The 23,116-nt window shown below is 28.4% G+C and overlaps 1 protein-coding gene across 1 annotated transcript; it reads left to right on the forward strand.

Annotated features, from left to right (window-relative positions):
• The first annotated feature begins 3,598 nt into the window (after positions 1–3,598).
• On the forward strand, positions 3,599–14,162 carry LOC111035429. Its single transcript, XM_022317035.1, has 3 exons — positions 3,599–3,759; positions 12,632–12,741; positions 13,134–14,162. Exons 1-3 carry the CDS (start codon positions 3,757–3,759, stop codon positions 14,068–14,070), a joined length of 1,050 nt encoding a protein of 349 aa, XP_022172727.1. The 5' UTR covers positions 3,599–3,756; the 3' UTR covers positions 14,071–14,162.
• Positions 14,163–23,116: the final 8,954 nt, after the last annotated feature.

The raw sequence follows: 23,116 nt of genomic DNA on the forward strand, positions 1-23,116 counted from the left end.
AATAACTTATATGTATCAAAATCATATTTTGGACAAGTAATTTATCAGTTACAACTTACAAGTTATAAGAATCTACAGTTTATGGGTTAGAGGCTTTGCTTAGAGTTTCGACGAACCAAGTAATGATGGACCAACATTTTGCGGAGTAATTCTGCGTATACCACTCTACTCCGCTCATTAAAATGTAAAATAATTATAACTTATTTGCTACTTCGACGAAATTCGGTGTTTACATTATATCAAAGTACCTATAACTACTTCAAAAAATATTCTGTTTTGGAATAGGGAATGAAAAATGCATTTTGTCATTAAAAAAGCAAGCAATTTAAAAAATAATAAAGATAAAGATTAAAAAATATTGCTTTTAAAGACTTAAAATTAGGTATGTGAAAAAAATATTTTCAATAACGTCATTGTTTTCTGAAATAAATAGTGTCTTACGTTAAATGGACCGCCCGGTATCATAAATAAAATGTAAATAATAAATACTAATATAATATGCATTGCCCAACGTTTTGCGTACCTACGATGCCTACGACAACGTTTTCAGTGTATCGCCGCCTCGGCGCACCGACGTGAATAAATGTTCATAATTATATTATATTATATCTCAGATCTTTATCTCTCATTGATGGAAAGGCGAGGTGTTTGAAACAAAAAAAATGAAATGCATATGACCGCAAAATGTTGTCATTTTAAATATAATCTTTTACGACGGCAAGACTATATAATATGGTTTTTTTTTTAACTGGCTATATGTAATATATTGATGGGTGATGAACAAACTTATTTTACATCATACCGGTCAAGTCGTCGTCCAAACGTTTTCATAACGGAACCGAATTGCAGTATTGGTATCTAAAAATCGTATAGTTTTAACGAGCTTCTATAATATATGCAGTAGAGACTATTAAATATTAATATACTCACTAATTTACTACTATTCGTACATTATTATTGTTGGTAATTAAAATTTGTACTTGAGACGTAAAAGTTTGTCTTTGTACACAATGTATATATTTTATTACAATATGCGAATAATTACCTATATAATAAGTCAACAGCTGAATAATAACGAAAATCGATTTTCCCAAAGAAAGTGTGTGTCGATAGGCAAATAATCGTGTGTCGGAGTGCTCTGACCAATTAGCCATTTGTTGCTCGACCATTAATGATATTATTTTCCGTAGATCGTCCAGAGTGGAAATACTATTCAGTTGTGATGCGGAATTGTTTAGAGATTTACTTTTACTCTTGAACAGTTGCAGTGGTTACAACAATGCATATAGTTACATTACATTACGAAAAATATAATATATAGACCACATACAATTACTACGTTTCCATAACAAAAACTACTCGTGTTGTTATCTAACCCTATATGCGATGCGCGAAATCGCAATGTGCTTTTAACGCCACCCTGCAGAGCTGCACACGTACATATATAAATATAATATATAATATCTACCTGTGCACTCGCATTGATAATACGCCTATTCAAGGATCACGCAGTCGCCATCATCATGTTACGTGCATGCTATTTTCAATCTGATTTACGATCCTTTATTATACTGTAGCTCCCATAAAAATATGATTAAAATATTATGTTACAGTCGGATACAGTAATAAAATCGTAAAACTGATTTATATATATATATAATACGTCATGTCGAACCCGACTTAAAATTATACGTTGCCTACAACAGTTATAACTATATAATATATATGTATATATGTATAAACACCAGAATACCTACTCGGATAGTCAGATGCTCGGGGAAAATATTTTATTTCATACATTATTTTATTTTATTCCTCCACTTCTTTAATTTCTTTCGAACAGTGCCATTTACTGATATTTAGTACCTATATACGATCTCCGAAAGACAATGAGAAAATATAATGAATAATGACGGACCGTAAACTTCCTTACATTAATACGTGATATTATGTTTACAAGGTACCATTAGTACCGTGATTCGGAATAGTACCGACCAACAAAATTAATCTTAACTTAACGGCCATATCGTTAATGACCCAAAGTTATGTCTTGTTATTATGATTTATATTGAATAGGTACCTATTTCCTAAAAAGTGTTATAACTTACAGTATTCTTAATATATATATATATATATAATTTATTCCATCGTCAACTATTTCAAAAATTTCACTCATACGACTGTCGCTTTGAAAAAAAAAAAATTATATTTTGAATATTTGAATACTAATTACTATCCTACATTTTTTGAACATCCTTATCATAATCATTTTAACTTGTTCATTTGCATAATTAAAATAAAATGCTTTTATTATATGCTACATTGTCAAATGCGGTGGACAATTTTGTTTTGACCTACCTATATATACAACACTAATAATATGTGTATAGTTTATTTTTACTCAGAGTATTCATTAATTGGAACTTATTTTTATCAACACGTTGTGTAATTACTTTTTAACATTTTCTTTTTTTCTTACCAAAGTTCAACTCACAGTGCCATAACAAAATATATGGAACATAATATAATAATTATTTACTGTTTAACTTGCGCAACGGTATGGAATATGGATAAAACGAATTTTGCCGAAAAATGATGTAACCACCATATTATTATAGGTAACTACTGTAGTTGTAATTATTTAAATTTATTATTTAAAATTTGTATTTGCCAGATACCTAACGGGTTCATAGGTTACTCACCTAGTGTAAAGTGGATCATATTATAATACGTATTTTCGTAATCCCTAATCAGTATTATGGTATACTGTACCATAATTACTGTGTATAGAGTACTGAGTAAACGTAAAATGCGACGAGGCGCTCATAATTTGAAATCAATTACAGATATTTGAACTATGCAAAATAACTTACTATTAATGGTTTCATAAAAACCATTTAACTTCATAGGGTTTTAAATTATAATTTTAAATGATAGATTTTTTTTAGAAAGTGCCAAACAAATATTATAAATATATTTACCTTATGATGAAATATATTTTAAAATCTTTTGAAAAATTAAGTCAATTACATGATTTCAATTAGTTTATTATATGATGATTATTACATGTGGAAACATAATTTGTTTCAATTAATAACGTATTAGATAATATATATATATATATGTGTTGTGTGCGGGTCGACGAATCGTAATTTATAGATTATATAAGTGAGTAACTAGGCAAGTAAAGTATAAACACCCATAGAAGTTTTAAAAAAGCGATCGAACAAACATAGGGCCGATCGGGGAAAATCAGAAAAATCTTCGGGCAATGCACGATCGTTGCACAGAAAAATAACTCGCGGCTACTCAGTGATTGCATGATTTTATTATTAGTTATTATCGTTATTGGGGTCGTAATAGGGTTCAACGAAAGTGATAATGTGCTATTGTAACTGGTGCGCGAACATATACGGTGGCGCTTGGTCGCGGTCGTCGGGTTCGGCTCGCTGCAGCTGTAGCGGTGGCATTGGATGATGACAGGCTCCGGGAGAAGACCTTTCGCTATGATGTCCGAGAGATCTATATATACGAACTAAGTGCCTATACAATATGCAATAGGTCCCCACTGGTTCTGTCCATAAACATATAAAAAGCAAACACTTGCGGCGATTTCGGTACAGTGCGTTTTCTCGGTTTAGGCTTGCTGCAGTATAGTCGGCAAAAATCACACTGCTCTTGCTGTGGTGGTGTCTGCGGGCGCAGTTTTTTTTTTTTTTTGGTATCGCCGTCGTGGTTGCCCCAATATCAAACAAGATGGTAAGCACAACTTAATACGATTCATAGACCTACAATTTTTATAACATTTTCAACATTTAAATTGTATTCACACAACAACCATACTATCATAATTATAATTAATTATCATTTCTTTAATTGATAACTTTTTTAATTTAAAATCCCATCTTATATTGATTTTTATGTACAACAAATTGGTTTCAGTAAGATCTCGAGAAAAAAATTATTTTATTTGATTTCGATTGTATAAAAAATACGTTCTCCTCTAGGAGCTTTTTTAAGTATAACTATTAATTTACAATAAATAGGTATTACTTATTGATTAGTGGGTGATAATTATACTAACACCCTGTAATTAACTGTAATATTGTTTGACATATAAATTGTTTATAACTCATTTGGTGAATTTTCTATGTAATTTTAGGTTTGTAGTTAGAGTTAGTGTGAGTTTTAACTATATAATTTATCGTATAATGAAGTATGTTCAGTAAAATCGAATTTAAAAACTAAAAATTGTAAAAGTATTTAACATTTCTTCTATACATTCTAAAAGGAATTTCCTACTACAATACAATTATTACAAATTGTTTACATCACAATTTTAAGGCTTTTTCACATAATATATGGTTATAACTTGTAGTTTTGATATTGTAATATTGTATATTATATATCATATTATATGATAAGATAAGATATATAAACGCATGCACGATGTACACAGTACACTTCACTGTTAAATATAACGAACAAGATGCAATTCAATCAACTATCGGTAGGTACTTCTATAACATTGATATTTCAAAACAACGTTTATAAATTAGGCATCTCCTACTAAAATATGTGAAATACATTTTTTTTAATACCATGCAACGTTAAATTTTATATTTTATACTAATCCTCCAAAGTTAAATTGTTTAGATCATTCATATGTTTGAATAATGTTATATATTTGGTAGTTTTCATTATATTTTTATCAGGAACAATTTAGTATGTATTTAATTAATTAAATGTAAATGCTGTTGCACCGGCACTGTGATATTTTCTGAGGTCTTATACTATTAAGTATAATATGTACTTTTTATTTTTGTATCTGTCATTAGATGACTTTGCAATAAGTGTAATAGCTAATGGTTGGTATAAGTTTGACTTGGTATTCCACAGAGCAATGGTCGGCAACCTTTTTGTGTTCTAGGGTAGCATTAAAAATAAAAGTTTCGTGGGCCGAGTTGCACAAAAATTAAAATCATTCAGTCTTATTTAAAAACATAAAGGGATAGTCGAGCGGGCATAGAGTAAAATAATTCACCCAGAGGTAATTACTGAAGATAATTTTATCAACCTATTATTATTTTAAAATGTATCAGCACCATAGGTTAGTTAAGCCGGCTGAGTGGATCCCGTGGAATATTATTTATGTCGAGTTTTTCTATTGGGGAACCTGACTGATTATTTGTTAAACGGGATCAAAAACGTTTATACGTAGATGGTTGCTGATTTTTTGTAAATGGTATTTACATACCGGCATGAGTGTAAAGTATGATTGGAGATGTAGGGGCCACCATCAAACGTTGTTGTTGATTGTAATTATTGAACTTTTTTGTTGGGAGGTTTGGTAGCATCATCATATTTGGATGAAATAAGACCTGTAAGAGTAGGAATGTTTTGTATGAGATTAATTTATTTTTTTAAGATTGATCTTTGAATTTTTATTCAGGAAAATATTATCATATGTAGTTTACATAATAAAGTATAAACCAAATAATTTGAATCTTCGAAATAATATTGATAATAGATTAAATGGTTAAAATTTCTAACATATTTTAATGAAAGTTAAATAGTTGTTTTACTTTACTATAGGTTGATAAATCTTTTGTCATAGTTACAATTGATAGAAAACTGTGCATTGCATTTTGCAACACTACTGTAAATGATTATGCTGACATAATACTGTTAACTAATTTAAATTTAAATTAGTAGTATTTGTTTATTGCATTTTACTATCTTATATGTTCTTTTATCAGCCATTCTAATAATGATATTTTGTTACTTCTCAGTATATAATACGTTTCAATAATATATGATTGATTTCAATTGCCAAACAATACAAATGTCATTAGTTATACCATGTATAATAATATTGTGAAAGAAGTCACGTCGTGCAGATAGAGGAATATTATAATAGCAATCGTATTAATTCGGTAACTCATGGAAATTGATTGGATTTTTTTATTATTTATGTTAAATTAAAAAGTTCCTGACCAGAATCTATAAGCCAAATTTTCGTTATTAGGCAATGGAATATTGTTTCGTTTATTTTGTCTAATTTAGTTCGTGTGTATTTTCGTATGTGGGCAATGATTATGTAACTTTGTAATTGGGTATATGTGTAAAATTGGATTTAAATATGAAACCATAAAATTACAGGAAATTACATTTACTAAAGCAGAGAACCACAGGGAAAATTATAAGTAAAGTGAAGTTTTTTAATTCAAAACCGAAAACTTAGACTGACGTACGATAAGCCGACATGTATCGAAATAATATATCAAATTATTCATTACATAATAAATTCGATTTATTGTTATCTGAAACAGTTTTAATTTTTAATTTAATAAATATGTGCATAAACATATTATTGACTATTTAGTTTGAATATTAAGTTAGATATTAGAATTTCTATACAATAAGTTATTTATTTTTAATTATAGCATTATTAAAAAATAATGAATTATAAAATTAAAGATAGTACAATATGATTTGAAAAACTGAATACATCTGCATAGACAAATTACTTACAAGTAGTTACAATTGATGGTTCCAAAATATATTTTACATATACACCCATGGATAACAAATAAATACCAAATTTAAATGATTTAGAAATATCCATATTATTTAATAAATTCAAGAATAAAAATAATATGAGAGTCAACGTATTCAACATGTATAGTTATGTTTTTTTTTTTAAATAAGTCTGTCGAATAAATAAAACATTTTTTTCATGCCAAAAACGGAAATGATATTCAAGATAGTTCGGGAAAAACTCATTCTTTGTTTGACAAAATGTTGTCATCTCTTATATATGCTCGCACATCATAATAATAATGTGTAACACTAAAGTATTTCGTTATTTATTATGTCCTTATTCGTCGCGTTTTTTTTTACGTAACAATCATCTTTTCTTACTTAGCTACAAATAAAACGTGTTCTACTTATGTTTAATTTCTCGTTGGGCAATCCATTCTATATTTCTTTGGCTGTAATCCACTATTAAAACTCCACGAATTTTGTTTAACCACGACCACACATTATTATAATATAATAATCAATTCCAAAGCAAAATTATGTACTTATATGTTCATCTAATTAAAACGTAATATGCGTTTACTTTAATATTTTGTTATGAACTAACGCATGTACTTAAAGGTAGGTATTTTTTAAAGTCAACTAGTAACGGTTTGAACAGAGGTTTACAACCATTATTATTGACAATGCTTGTGAGTAATGATTTAATCACAAGCAGATTTCACGAACGTATAAAGCTATTATGAGTTATACATGTTACACGACGCAGGTATACATTGTACGCTTTTATGTTAACTTTTTTGTCTTAATGATATTATATGTACCTACGTAGTATATATTATAATATATGTATACCAATGGACTTTCTTCTGCAGATTTAATTACGTCAAAACCATTCGTTATGCTTTTTTTTTATTCAATTGAATTAAAATTATAATCAAACACAATGCGGAGAGCCGTACCGTCGAATGCAGACGGTCGAATATTTCGACTTTTATATTATGTATACGTATTATGAGACCGCGATAATATAACGGACGAAATGATAAACCATTACGTGAACGGTCAATTGAATGGCTCGTGATTCCGCTATTAAGCTTTTACTTGTATAAGAATAAAATATTTAAAAGACACTACCGGTAACAAAAGTGTTCGCGATTATGAACAATATTATATATACATATATATAATAATGTGATATAGACATAAAATATATAAATTATATTATTATAGTATTGTAAACGATGAATGCGTTTCCCTGCCGTATTAATACGTCGTTACAACAAATACGACGGCGGTGAAAGTGTTGAAGGGGTTAACGCGTTTGACGGAAAACGAAAATCATATTTTGAATAACAAAATCTACGAAATTTTGTGTTCAGAAACAAACACACGATTATTCAATGATACCTGTATTATAATACTTACGCATAACGTGGTACTGTGTCTTGGGCATTCGCTCTCTGCGCCTCTCTCAAAGTACGTTGACCAGCGAAGCGCACCCTGTAACGAAAACGCTATGTACGGTCAAGTGTTATTTCTCTCTCTCTCTCTCTCTCTCCTGTTCAAATCTTTACAATCTTACGACAACCGAAGAAAGTCTGCATAATATCAAACAACCATAATAATATAATGTTATTATTATAATATAATATATAGCTGGCTCACCTCACAGCTCACTGCTACTACAGTATCCGCGTTAACGTCTTTCGGATGACACGGTCCGTGTATGACGCTTATGCGCGTTCATAGGCGTGTACCTACCAAAATAACATTATTATAATACTATATAGTTATGCCTAGCAGGTATATATGGTTTTAACCACGTTGACCAGTCTTTGTGGAGAACGACCAAACGAAAGCAAAATCACTTACTTTGTAGAACACAAACGGTGCGTGTACTGGGAACCACAATCTGATGAAAACTAATCGTTTGGCACTTCCTGGAAAAATAAGTCTAATTTAATGGCAGATACGTTTATAATGATTTATATTTAACGGGCAGTCTTATTTAAATTTACAATCCGAATGGTATGAAAAATGGCGGGTAAAAGTCAATTACAACAAATCGGCTCATACAACTTTAACCCTTAGACACGGTCACTGTCCAAATGTTTCAATTAATAACGTACTCGCCCCATCCCTCAATGCCGTTAAACATTTAGGATTAATTATCGACCAAAAATTAACTTGAAACAAACATATGAAAGCTAAATGATTGATACTTAACGCTCGAACAAGATCCTTAAAATCATTTTCATCAAAAAATAAATATACAAGCTTAATAACCAAACTACTAATAAACAAAACTCTCCTAAAGCCTATTTGGATATATGGATTACAACTCCGGAGATCGGTCAAAAAATCCAACCTAAACAAAATTCAAGTCTTACTGAATATTACTTTTAGTAAAAATCACTAACGCTCCCTTCTTCGTCTTTAATTTGTTATGTAACTCTCATCTTTTAAGCTTATTGTACGAAATTGTATAGATTGTGAGCGTACTTTTGTGAAATAAAAAATATTTAACGGGCACAAGAATAAAACATCATGGGACTTCATGTATTTTATGTAGGTACTGGGGTTGCCAACCAGCCTGTATCACTTGTTCAAGGACTTAAAAAGCCGGTTGCCAAATTTGTTAATGGGTCTATTGTATTAATCAATAAAAAGTAGATATTTCCGTCCGATCGAGTGTTTCGATATAGACATATAGTCTTAATGACAGACTTGTTTTTTTATTATGGTGTAATACTGTATACAAGTATGGTACAAAAGTACATATAGGTACCTCCTATCTATACTTTTTTATTGTAATATTAAACACAAATTCATGGAAATGATTATCTTTTCTATTTTTTCGGTACGCTTGGGCAGGTATTTTTAACTGTTATTTTTTTGAAATAATATGTTGAATCCGCTCGCGATAAATCTTATTTTATTATAGGTGCGCCGTCCGCGCACGTTTTTGTTCTAAAATCTAAATTTCCACTGTACTGTATAACATCGTTTAATCTCGTTTGTATCTTAACTTACAATTTTGGTGAACACCGGTGTAGTCATCATACTGTAGGTACCACTATAAAAAACACGCATCTTTCTCATTTAATAAATTATTCCTCGCAGTCCTTAGTACTTACATAATATTGTTGTATTGTTTATACAAATATTTCTACATACCTACACACATTTTACGCTTACGAAATTTAAATTTATCTATTTATTTTTATCTATATATTATTTCCTTTGCATTATAATATTCTATAACTCTTCTTATCCATTCTATTCGATCGTGTTTATCTCACTCGATATATTATATTATGTTTGCCACTCGACTATTTAGTATAGGTCCGTATTGGACACACCACTACACATTTTCGCCATACATCGCACAACCACTTTAACTGTTTGCAGAATCTGAGCACCAGTATGTCTGTATTCAGTCATCTTGTTTTTGCAAATACACGCATTGAATCACAGCAACTATAGTGTTATGATATATTATTATACGATGTATACGCATAGAAAAAACTTTCATTTATGTAATAATTATATTATATTGTTATTAAATATTATTATAAAAACTATAAATGCACCATACACTGGCTAAGGCGCAATGTACATACAGATCATCATAATTAGTAATATGTAAGAAAAACTTTTTATCTATCGATGAATTTGTAAATCAGTTTTATAACAAGAAATATGTAAGCACTGCACTTCTATATTTAATGAGAATCAATAAGCCTGAAAATGTTTATTGATGAATAAAATTACTGATGAGGTATCGATAGTTAGAAGTTGTGCACGCGTCTAATTACTATTAATTTATTTTGTTATAAGTCAGAAAAGTAAATTAAATTAAAAATATGTATGTACGTGTTGTGCTCTGTTTTTACATAAATAACAGTAGGTACACTTGCACTATTTTATCCGACAATTTAGGTAGGTATATCTGTAATCTGATACTTAACATTTTTCATTGGCCTGTAGTTGTTTAATAACTATTAATTCTATAGTAATACTTATAGAATGCTAAGGTATCCTAGTTCTTAAAATATTATTTTAATTTCGATCAGCTGTACATTTATATTTCTAAATTATTATAAAATTGTATACATTCGTAACAAATAACAGCATGATTATACACATCACATACAAGCTACAAACATATTTTATTCACTCATAATTTATAGTACATACGTTTTGTTATTTTATAATTTATGTAACATCATTACGAATACATGATTCTCATGAAATCTTTATTGTTATGATTTATGAAACATTTGTTTCAACTATTTATTATTTAGTTCATCAACTCATAACTTCTAATATATAATGATGTAATACTTTCAAAATATTAAACTTAATAATATGTCTTATACAAAAAATATATAATTCCACACTTACATAATATTAGTTTTTTTAATAGTTATTTAATCATACATTTTTAAGATTTATACAAAACGATTGAAGTACCTATATAATATATATATATATATATATATATACTAATGTTGTGATAGATTAATGTAAGATAATGTATTATCCTAATAACATAAGTCTGATTGAAAAACTAAAGATCTTGTGGGCAAATAATAATATCGTATGTACTACAAGTTACAATTACATAATACTCCTCGTTTTATTCATTCTAAAATACTGTTATTGAAAACGATTTGCAAATGAAAAATATTTCAAAGTCGGTCCTTGACAATTGACACCCACTATAAATAATTTAAAATACGGTATTTACAAATTACAAGCTACAATTTGACCATAATAGCTATATCGTTATAATAATTCGATTCCACCTAAACAGTAATCAATAACCATGTGCTTATTGAATAGTTAGGTATTAGTTAAAACATAATATATTTCATTTTTAAAAAAATATTTTCATTAGTGAAAAACCACATAATATGTATTGTGTCTAAATGTATTTATTTTGCCTATTTGACTAAATTGTAGTAACTCAAGATTTGACCTAAATATAACTTTGAGTCTTAGAGACAATCAAGTGTTTTATAATAATATTTTTAAAAATCGTGTTTATAAATCTAACAAAACATTATTTATTAGCTAATAAGGCTAACCTAGAATATGAATTATCATATTATAACACACTGTTATTCAATGTGTCAGATACTCAGATGTGAAGTACTGTAGACTGTAGTACCTATGTAATATACTGATCTCTTCACTAGGTATCAATAAATACCATATCATACAAATCATTATTTTGATGGATTGTTATTATTTCATTGATATTATTTCGAGTGAACGTTAATATTAAAACGAAAATAGTGCTTGTATTATTTCTTTGAGAATAGTCATATAAGAGCAACACATTGGCGAGAGGACTAGATATATTATACGCTTGAATAATAATTATATCAAAAGTAGTACGTTAACTCTGAATATTCATTTCACTACATAGGTACCTAACCTTTTTTTCCCATGTTCGATGACACGAACTGCGTTATCATTACTTCTCCGTCCACACATGCATTATATAAACAGCGTAACATAGCTAGGATACTTACTTATAATCTATACATAGTATTATTCATATAAACACATTTCATTGTTATTATTACTTCACTGATTTTAAATACTAGAATAAATACATATTTTATGCGAGTAAACGAACGTTTATTAAATTGTAACAAGATTTATTGCCGTTATACTTGGCTAAACCAGAGAAATTCATCGAATGCCGAGTAGCCATGTTTTATATGTTAATCAAGGTTAAAATATCTAAGCAAAAATATGTACAATGGTCTTAGGCTGTTAAGAAAAACAATAGATTTTATTAAAAATATATAAAATATAGCATTATATTAGTAGGTATATTTAAAAATTAAAATATGACATAAACATCGTTAGGCATAATATTATAAAATATTATTCAATTTACTTAAATTATGCAATTACCTTCTAAATATAGGCACTTTAATGAATACAAATCGTATACTAGCTTATCACATTATATCGTAATATCGATGTAAAATCGATAATAATATTGCATTAAGTACACAAGTGCGAAATGATATAATATATGACTATAAAATATATAACTTTTCAGTTGCTAATGAAATCACTGTTAGTGGCGATTGCATCAGTATCGCTTGTAGTTGGTTTACCGACACCAGCCCCAGAAAAGTCTTTACAGCCAGTTCAGCGTCAAAAGAAGCAGTAAGTATACATAAAAAATATTGTCTCATAAACAGCCATGTATTCATATGTTACAATATTTTATGTAACACTGTATTAAATAATCCTTCAACTGTGTATAATTAAAAAGTACATTAATCTATGATACCTTAAATACTTAGATGATAAACATATAGTAAATATATTATATTATAATTCTTTAAAATTCACTTTTGAAAGTGATTCGATCATGATAAATACCTACACCAATATACATCTCATGTTATATAAAAACGCTGTATTATAACTTACTAAAATAGTTTTTAATAGTCATAAAAACAAAAATCTCACAATTATTATTTCTTTAAAACTGTGAATATTATTCACAACCAAATTCAATAAATTGTAAACATTTTATTTATTTTTCATTTCAGCGCTGATAGTGGATATGGCTCAGACGTAGTTGGTTATGATTCTCATCATCATGAAGAACCACAAGGCTCCTGGAAAAAGAAATTAACTTGGAAAGAGGAATGGAAGCAAGAGTGGAAAACTGTCAAGCAAGAGGTATGGAAAAAAACTTGGGAACAAATTAAAGTCCCCATATGGAAAGAAATCAAAGTTCCAGTCTGGAAAGAAATAAAAGTACCAGATTGGAAAATTATCCAGACTCCCGTTTGGAAAGAAATTAAAGTCCCAGTGTGGAAAGAAGTTAAAGTACCTGACTGGAAAGTAGTTCAAGTGCCCGCATGGAAGGAAGTACAAGTACCCGTCTGGAAAGAGATTCAGGTACCTGACTGGAAAAAGACCTATGTACCGGAATGGGTTAAAGAATATGTTCCTGGATCTAAGCAGTTAGGCAAAGACCAAAATGGATGGGAATATATTGCTCATGATTTGTGGAAAAAAAAACTGATATGGAAACCGATTTGGAATAAGGTATGGAAAACTGAAAAGAAACAAGAATGGGTGACAGAGAAGAAACAAGTATGGAAGGAAGAGAAAGTACAAATATGGAGAACAGAAAAGAAACAAGAATGGATAACTGAAAAGAAACAAGAGTGGAAAGAAGAAAAAGTACAAATCTGGAGAACAGAGAAGAAAGAGGAATGGGTAACTGAGAAAAAGCTTGAATACAAGACTGAATGGAAAGAACACAAAGTTCCAGCGTGGAAAGAGATTCAGGTGCCCACTTGGAAGAAAGTTTACAAGCCAGTGTGGGAAAAGGTTTGGGTAGAAGAACATCAAGACCATCATGACCACCACGAACATCATGAACATCATGACCATCATGAATATGGCGGTGGATACGAAGATCAACAAAATAACTACGGTGGTAGCGGCGATAGCTATGGTTACCATAAAAAATGATTTATATTTCACCGTATCCATTGTAAATCTTTCTTAAGTATTACCTCTCCAGTCAATGTGGTTTTATGCCAACCAAATGTAAATATTTCTTGCTAGTTTTATGTATTTTTTTACTCAATATGTTATTTGATTTTTTTATATATATTTTAATATAACAACGTTATGTTGTCAACATAATATACCATTGTCCATTGTTTATAATTATTTATTATTTTCGTATGAAACCAAAACGCCGTAATACGAAACTTGGTACCAGCAACATATTTTACACGCTCGTAAGGAGTATCATACCAAGTATAATACATACATTACAATTTTATTCACTAGAGGTCGTACTAATCTCTATAGTGCAATATTATTCTCGTGTTGTATAATAGTTTGAATAACATCAGAGTCAATAAAACAGTCACCTATTAGAATTAAACAATATCTACAAAAATTAATTAATTACCTAGTGATTGAATTACAAGAGTTCAAACAGGGCTAATGATTACTCCATATTCATGTTTTTATAACTTAAATATTTAATACAAGTACAATAAGTGGTGATACTCAGCACTAGGGTTTTTGTATAGGCAACTTAGTATGCACTTGGATCCTCAATATTTTGAGGCGCTAAAACAGAAGTATATCGTGTAAAATAATATAATATTATATTATAAATTATAATGAGCAATACAATATGTTACCCCATTGTAGGGCGTAGTACTATTCATTTTTTAAATAAATTTCCATACAAAAGTTCAAAAATAAGTTGTAAGACAGTTATAAACAGCAAAACATTATAATTTTTATACCTACATTTGTTTTACAGTTTTGTTCAACACATGGTAAAAGAACAACAAATTCCGATTCAACTACAACATAATATAGTATTAACATTCATCTTTTTCAGTCCCAATTAATTTCATCTTGTTATCATTAATATGTACTTGACTTGTAATGAATAGTTTATAATATAACACACATCAATTTATGCATATTAGTATATTACATGTATATTATTTGACACATTGGTGTAACTTAATATATTAATGTGAATCATAGTAAATGAATAAATATTATAATATAGCAATTCTGATAAGTTACAATGATGTCTGTTATTGTGATATTTAAACATATGTGTATATTTTGCTATTTTTTCAACAATAATTTAATTTAATTATTTTTTATAGATTACAATCGGAATTCTCCAACTGTTTGTTGTAATTATTATACAATACTCACTATAAGTCATAAGTTATAACTATTGTATTAGCATAAATATGAATTAATTAATACCTATGGGCTATGACACATCTAATACTTTTTCCGAAAAATTAATTTAACTCTAATTATTATTACTTGACACTGCAAGTACATAAGCCACTCCAACTACGTAAATAAACGTAGGTATTTTAAGTTTGACGATATTGTGTTAAATATTTTTTTGTGGGTATTATTTTTAATTGATTACTTATTTATTATTTCACTCATTAAAATATTAAATGATTTTTCAAAATAACTACCTAGTAAGTAATTTAATTATTAGTAGCCAATCGGCATGATAATATTATTGTTATATTTTGAAAAATATAGGTATACAAAGGTATTTTTCTCAGTAAATTTTTTCGACCGATATAATATAATGTATTATAGTTTAATACGTAGGTAGGTCTATTAATTAAAATTGTGTATAAATTGAAAATTTCACTCCAATACATTTTAATGAACACATTCATTTTTTTTGTTAAAAAACAATAATATATTCGACAATAAACCATTAAAAAACAATAGGAATACATTATGGATAAATACTAATTACTAACTACATGTAATATCAATACAAAATAAGAGCAAATTGTAATAGTAAATTCAACTATTTCAAATAGGTATAAATAGTAAATAGTAAATACGATATTATATTATACAGAATTGATAAATTAATATTAGTTTTGACAAAACGTAACCAGTGTGTCATAACATATTTTGGATTCTCGAACAATTTCGTAACAACTATGAATTATTCGACTACTTAATGATTGATATTAAAAATCAGGAGGATCCGTGACGCTCACACCTATGACCTCGCGCATTTCTTACTTTCTTTGGATTTTGCCCGAGTGGGCACTTCACGCCGACATACATTTTGAACACGACCATCATATAGACTATAGAGCACACTAAGCACACTATATTATAGTTCAAGACTCACCCGTTCGTAGAAGGAGAGTAAATACATTTAATAATAATGATATACCAATAAGTAATAGTCAATAGATTATATAACGTATAATAAATGTGTTGTTATTACGTTTTGTTGTTGTTTCAAAACAGGTTCGGTCGGTTCATATGGGGACTTAACATCCGAGTACCTATATCCGGCAATGGCGACCGACGACAACTTACTACAGTTCAAAAAATTTGGCTATCCCCCCCCCCCCCCATTAGTACACCATTGGTTTGGCCAGTAAAGTTTTAATCTATTTCTAAGAGTTCAACGCTAATACACCAGACGTAATATATCTACTTAAAACGACGGGCGTTGTCAAAAACGATGTGATGTCAAAACTCTTATATTTTTGTTTAATAATTGATAATATTAACAATGGGTACCGTTATGGATTGCTCTTATTGACAATTATAGTTACACAATCGCAATAATTGTGATTTTAAATCAGTAAGTTGTAAAACTGTTTACAGCTCAAATAATCTGATTTAGATAGGAATGCCTAAGGGGGGCCCATTAAAGCTGGACAGAAATTCATTATTATTTCATTTAAGCATCTTCAACGCTGAGCAGCCCGAAAACCGAAAGAAAACTGAAAGAAAACTTATCAAATACATTATACAAACACGAACATATTTCACAGTTTCTCAGCAACCTCGACTAATTTTTAAATTGGAGGAATTCCAAATGTTCACCTGTTGTCATTTAATTTTCTTAACTCTGTGATTCTGTATGTACCTACTCCAATTATAACTTGTAAGTTAAACGAAGTAATGAGAAAAAATTAAGTAATCACCGTAAAAAGTCTATGGTCTATGGATAATAATACATTTATAACGACCGTAAACGTAGACTAAGTTCAAGGTCGAATGCTCCTTTCCTCGTGTTATGTTCAATCAGGCGCTCACGATTATATGCAGTACTCATTAAATTTCATTTTTTTTTTTAAATACGTTATCTTGATTTCTTAAAAAATATATACATCTCTGAGAGTACGTAACAACGATTACAAATTATTAGTAAAATATTAGTTATTATTACGGGTAGACCCGTACTTCTTATCATTTAATATTTTACTAATCAATTGGGTATTCAAGAGTCGATATCGTTACCGATTCGAAATTGGTGTTGAAATTGTTGTTTGTATCGTTATTACGTACGAGGTACCTATACATATGATTACATTTTAAGTGCGTATGCGTGTACCTATAGCCATTATGATATTACGCCAATGTATTGCAGTAAGCCAAATATTGATTAAAAATGACTAATCAAACGACGCGCATAATAATATAATATATGATATACCTCACGAATAGAGCGTTAGTTAACTACTTGTTTAAATGTATTATACTACTAGTACAATGCAGTTGATACATTTAGGTCTAAAATTAGTTTAAAAATTAGCTATAGTATAATGACCGCTGAAATACTCTATATAGCTAAGGCTTAATTACATAAGTGTTAATAGTGTACTATTATATTATTATAAATTAATTCCTATTTCCTAGCGCTCTGCCACACAATTACTATCTATTATATTAGGTATACCTACATATTATATCGTGAGATTTTAGAGTGGACGATACAGGAAACAATTAGGTATGAGCGGTAAGACCACGTGTTAACGTATTATGAGACTCGGTATTATGACTTATATACGTATAGTTCTGCAGTACTTATAGCAGTGTTGATAATAAATTACAACTAGGAATGTATATACCTAAAATACGAGGAATCTAATAAATGTATTTATTCAGTGTCAGATCAAAAATGTTATAATAATAAACATTATAATTTATAAATATACATAACTTTAAAAAAAAATTTACAATAATTATTATTATGTACACATTTATGATTTACCTATAAAAGTAGTGATGCTTTTGTGAAATAGACAAATCTTTAAAATAAATGATATTCTTCAAGAGTAAAAATATATATAGTACCTATTTAAAGTTATATAATTATAATATTTAGGTACATGGTGAAATTGGATGTAAGCAATTTGTAAAATATTTATTGTTTCCAAATATCTCCGATTCATGTCAATATATATTAAACCTACCTACTGTAAATTATGGGAGTAGATATTCGCATTAATGGTTAAAATGTAGACGACAAAATAAGATAAAGATCTCGAAAGAAAATTAACACAATTTAGCCAATGAATTAATAAGTTTTTTAAAATTATTTATGTTATAAACTTATAAATGTTCAATGCTCATTTAATTATGTATGGTGTGCAGAAAACATGTAAGTTAGGAAAGCTCACTCCTCTGCGAGCTTGTAAATTCCCAGTTTCTAGACGTAGACTTGTATTAATATATGTATATTTTATATATATATTATATATAAATTGAATACAAAGCAATAAATTGTAATTCCATATACAATAATTTATGTACCGTAACTATGATGGACAATAAATAAATACCTTAAATCAACAATCACAACTATGTACAGGTAACTATACGGACGAACGGACACAACGAGTATAAAATATAATAGGTGTTCAAAACATACGCTTAGGAAACAAAAACTAATAAACAATCGTTTTATGATCAAACAATAAAAACTATAATATTAACTATAATACTATAATGCAATGGTGTGGAACACCATTGCAGTTTTCATATTTTTATAATTATAATATTATGTATAGTATATAATACTATACATATAAAATAGACGCACGTGTCATCTTTCATTCGTTCTGTAATATCACGGAGTAAAGCTATATATAGGCATAAGCATAACTATTTTATATACCCAGTAAACAAAATTTACAATAATCGTTCGGCCTGCTAGAGAGTATAGACACGTCAGCCGAACTAGTCTCGTTTCATCATTTGCTCCGTGTATTGTTGCTGCCAGGTCATCGGTAAAGTAAAATAATTTATATAACATTTTGTTTTACGCTTTAAATACACGTTAAATTATACTCGGTATAACTAACTGTCTTGTCGAACATCCAAATCCTCTCACATTCCTCCGTTTGGTACAGATCTATCACTACGGATGCACAATTACACACCGTATACCAGTAGTGATAGACAATAATTTAATTATTACCACGTAACAATATATTATTAAACAAGGCTGGAAAGCTCACTCTGCAAGCTCGATCAATCTATGGTTTCCAAAGTATTTTATTGCAACACAGTAAACTAAAATACCAAGTACAATTAAAATAGAATTTGGTAACCTTAATGTTTTGGTACCTACCTATAATATAAATTGGCTAGTATAAATAACTGTAGAAGTAATTGTATTCTACCCTTCTACAATAAGTAATTATATAAATATCAACAATCGTAATCTTAATACAGAACATCGTAATTCGTCGTAACTATGTACGTACGTCCTACAGTAACTATAGGCTCTGTTAATTTTTTTTATTGACGAACATAACGGATATAAGGTATTGCACTGTTGTAAACTTATGTTTAGAAAGGTTGAACAAAACTTTGTTTATTAAATAACAATATAGAGCCATAGGTAGAAGATACATTTAAGAGTTCTTTTGAGTTAGGTATTCAAAGACTTTTGACTTTTTTTAATTTGTTTTTTCAACTATTGTCAATTAAGTTTTTTCTGTATTATTTTTTGTCTCGTATTATTTTAAACCACTTTAATTTATACAATGATACTAGCTACACCTGCGACATTAAATGGCTATGGATTTATATCTTGAAAAGATCCGTTAAATATAAACTGCAAACATTTTTAGCACTGTCATATTCATAGGTAGTTTTGACCACATACAAAATACAGGTCTAAAATTGTATCCAACTATTTTATAACTATTTTATTTTCCATAACCAATGTCAAGACAATTTTAAATATAAAAATGATGGTTTTTTGGGAGTCAACTATATTCAACATTTATGTGTTGAAAAGTAAAAAGTAGCATATACGATGATTATCATATTGAAAAATATTTAATGAAAGTCAGTCTTTGCACAATAGTCATCCATTGTGGGCCTTTGATTTTATAACGCAGACAGGTATATTATATTTATTAATTTTCGCTATAAGATGATCTTGACACTACGAAGCTTTCTGAATCTATTCTCGAAAATGTTATGAAAATCCGTTTTAGACCTCTGATTTTATACAATAGATATTTCACTATAAATATATATCTAGTTACTGTAGGTGATATTTACCTAAGTTAACCCCAAAGGACAATTCTTAAATAGAACAAACAATTTTAAGAATTTAAAATTATGATATTTTTAATAAGTATAGGTAGGCATATTACAATTCCCAAAAATCTGATTTTAAGTAATTGATTGAAGATCAGATAAATTATTGAAGAAATAAAGGCGTGAGCATGCTTGGTGTACGTATACCTACTTTTAAAAATATGAAACAAAATTATCAAATGTATATTTAAGAAGACTTTGTGAATTTAACAGTACCGATCAAAAGATAAAATAATCTGAAACTAGAAATCTCTATTTGCATTAAAATATTCTCGTTCTGTGTTGGATGAATTTTACTGTTAAATATATTCATATATATTTACTAATTAGTAGGTACTTATGCATTATTTTATTCTCTACTATTAGTATATACCTCTAAATGATAAAAACATATATAAAGCTTTCACAAAATATTTTTACCAATGCGTTACTTTAGATAATTTAATGTGAAAGTGTTATTTTTTTTATTTACAAGTTATGGCATGTTTATCGCGTACCTATATGTTTATATTACATTTTTATTTCCGTTTTGTATAACGCTATAATCACAAATTTCGTTTAACCAGCACTATTTTTTAATTATTATCATTAGTTTAGCTAATCGATTAGTTACTAACATAATTTGTCATTAACATTATAGCTAAGATATCCACAGAAGAATTAAAGTTTAATATTTCATGATATATAAATATGTAAGTAAGCTTACGAATGACGATACAAAATAGATTTTAAAGTGTGTTACGCACAAACAAAGCATAATACAATTTGTTATTTATTCATAAACTATTTAAATATTTATTATTTACTGATTAAACATAATAAAAAACATATGTATTACCTGCAACCATTAGAAGGTTAGCAGGGAAGTTTAAGATATAATTTGTATGCCTATAGGCCGATTTTTTTAAACTTAAGTATTTCATATTTATCTGGCTTAATAAATATCAGTTTCTCATTATTTAACTTAATAAACGCCATGTTTTTTGAATAGAATACATATTAAGTAATGTAGCAATTAGCAATTAAAGAGTCATTACAAAATATTTAAATAGTAGTTTAAATCAGACAAAATAATTAGTTGATAAACAATTTAACGAATAGTTTGAAAATTAAAAATCTTTTTCACTAATACAACCACATTTTTAAAAAGTAAAAAATATTTATAATAGAAAAATACTATAGAATGTTATCAAATTATAGTACAAACATAAAAAGATTATAAATGTAAATAAAAAAATGTTCACTTAGTCAGAAGGCTTGAAAACAAAATTCCTTGTAACTTAAAACTTGTTCTTATAGTTATTTTAAAATATTAAAGTTGCATACGCAAGATTTTTATAAGCATTCAATGTTCAAATTTGGATTAAATTAGATAGTTAGACAAAAATAACAATTTAGTTATTTTATTTTAATTTAAAAATAATATTTATGGGTGATTTTAAGAATTTTTTAAGTACCGTTATAAATATATTATATTTTACATACACTTTAAAAATTTTAAAAGCTTATATAGCTTATAATATAGCCTTTTAGAGTTTTTAGGACCTTTAAATGGCTAATTTTGAACCAAGAAACTAACTATTTCAAAAATTTAATTTATAACATGTATCACATGTATACACCTAGTATTTGATTATTTTTGTTATTGATATCAAATTCAATAGATTTATCATTAGATGATTGAATAAAGGATTCTACTGAGTTTCTGTGGGTTAATTCTTCGTGTATTTTAACAACTTCATGAATATGTTTCGATTTATTACAACCATTAGAAAATATAATAGCAAATGAACCAATGCAATGCAAAATGGACAGTTTAAATTTTTAAATTTTTGTTTTTATTTATTTTGCATTTTTTTCCGATATTTTTCAAATTTCCTACGTTCTCGCCTTCGAAACGATTCGCTCCAAAGCTCCTTATCACAAATTCTTATCATATTCTCTGACTTCTGAGGTTCAGCCCACGGACGCTATTTTATAATTGCAAAGACTCAGTCTCCGTAGACCTAAATCTACTTTCAGCCCACTGGGGGTCTGGGGGCTCTCCCAGCTACGCTCGGAGAGCTAGTAATAAATAAAACCAGCTGAATAAATTTAATTGCCTGGATACATTTATATAGATTATAGATAATGGTGATTTTTATATTGGATAAGTTTGTAAATTAATATTCTCTATTTATCTAGATAAGATAAAAGATTAAAGAATAATTATCTACACTTTACTATTAAAGAATAATTATCTAAGTAAACTCAACACTGAAGATGGTGTTTGCTGCAATTATTGGAAACAAAAATTAAGAGTAAATCCTAAAGAATTGTTTATGATTATTTGAAGTTCAAATTCTTATGAAATGTACATTTTACATAAAATAACAAAAGTGGTTTTGTTGTTGTTCAAAAAGTATTAACTGTAGGAACTCATAATTTTACCTACGCAGGTACTTAAATTATCATTGTCTACACTCAATGGCAATTTCAAAATATTTAAACTAATATTAAGCTAATTTATAACACATCTTTATTATTACAAATTACTAGTTTTAAAAATGAATTATTGTAATAGTTCTCTCATAAATTAGGTGTAACCTAATTTTTAATGATATACGTGATGAAATATTTACTTTTG

This window comes from Myzus persicae, unplaced genomic scaffold, assembly GCF_001856785.1.
Source record: "Myzus persicae strain clone G006 unplaced genomic scaffold, MPER_G0061.0, whole genome shotgun sequence".
NCBI lineage: Eukaryota > Metazoa > Arthropoda > Insecta > Hemiptera > Aphididae > Myzus > Myzus persicae.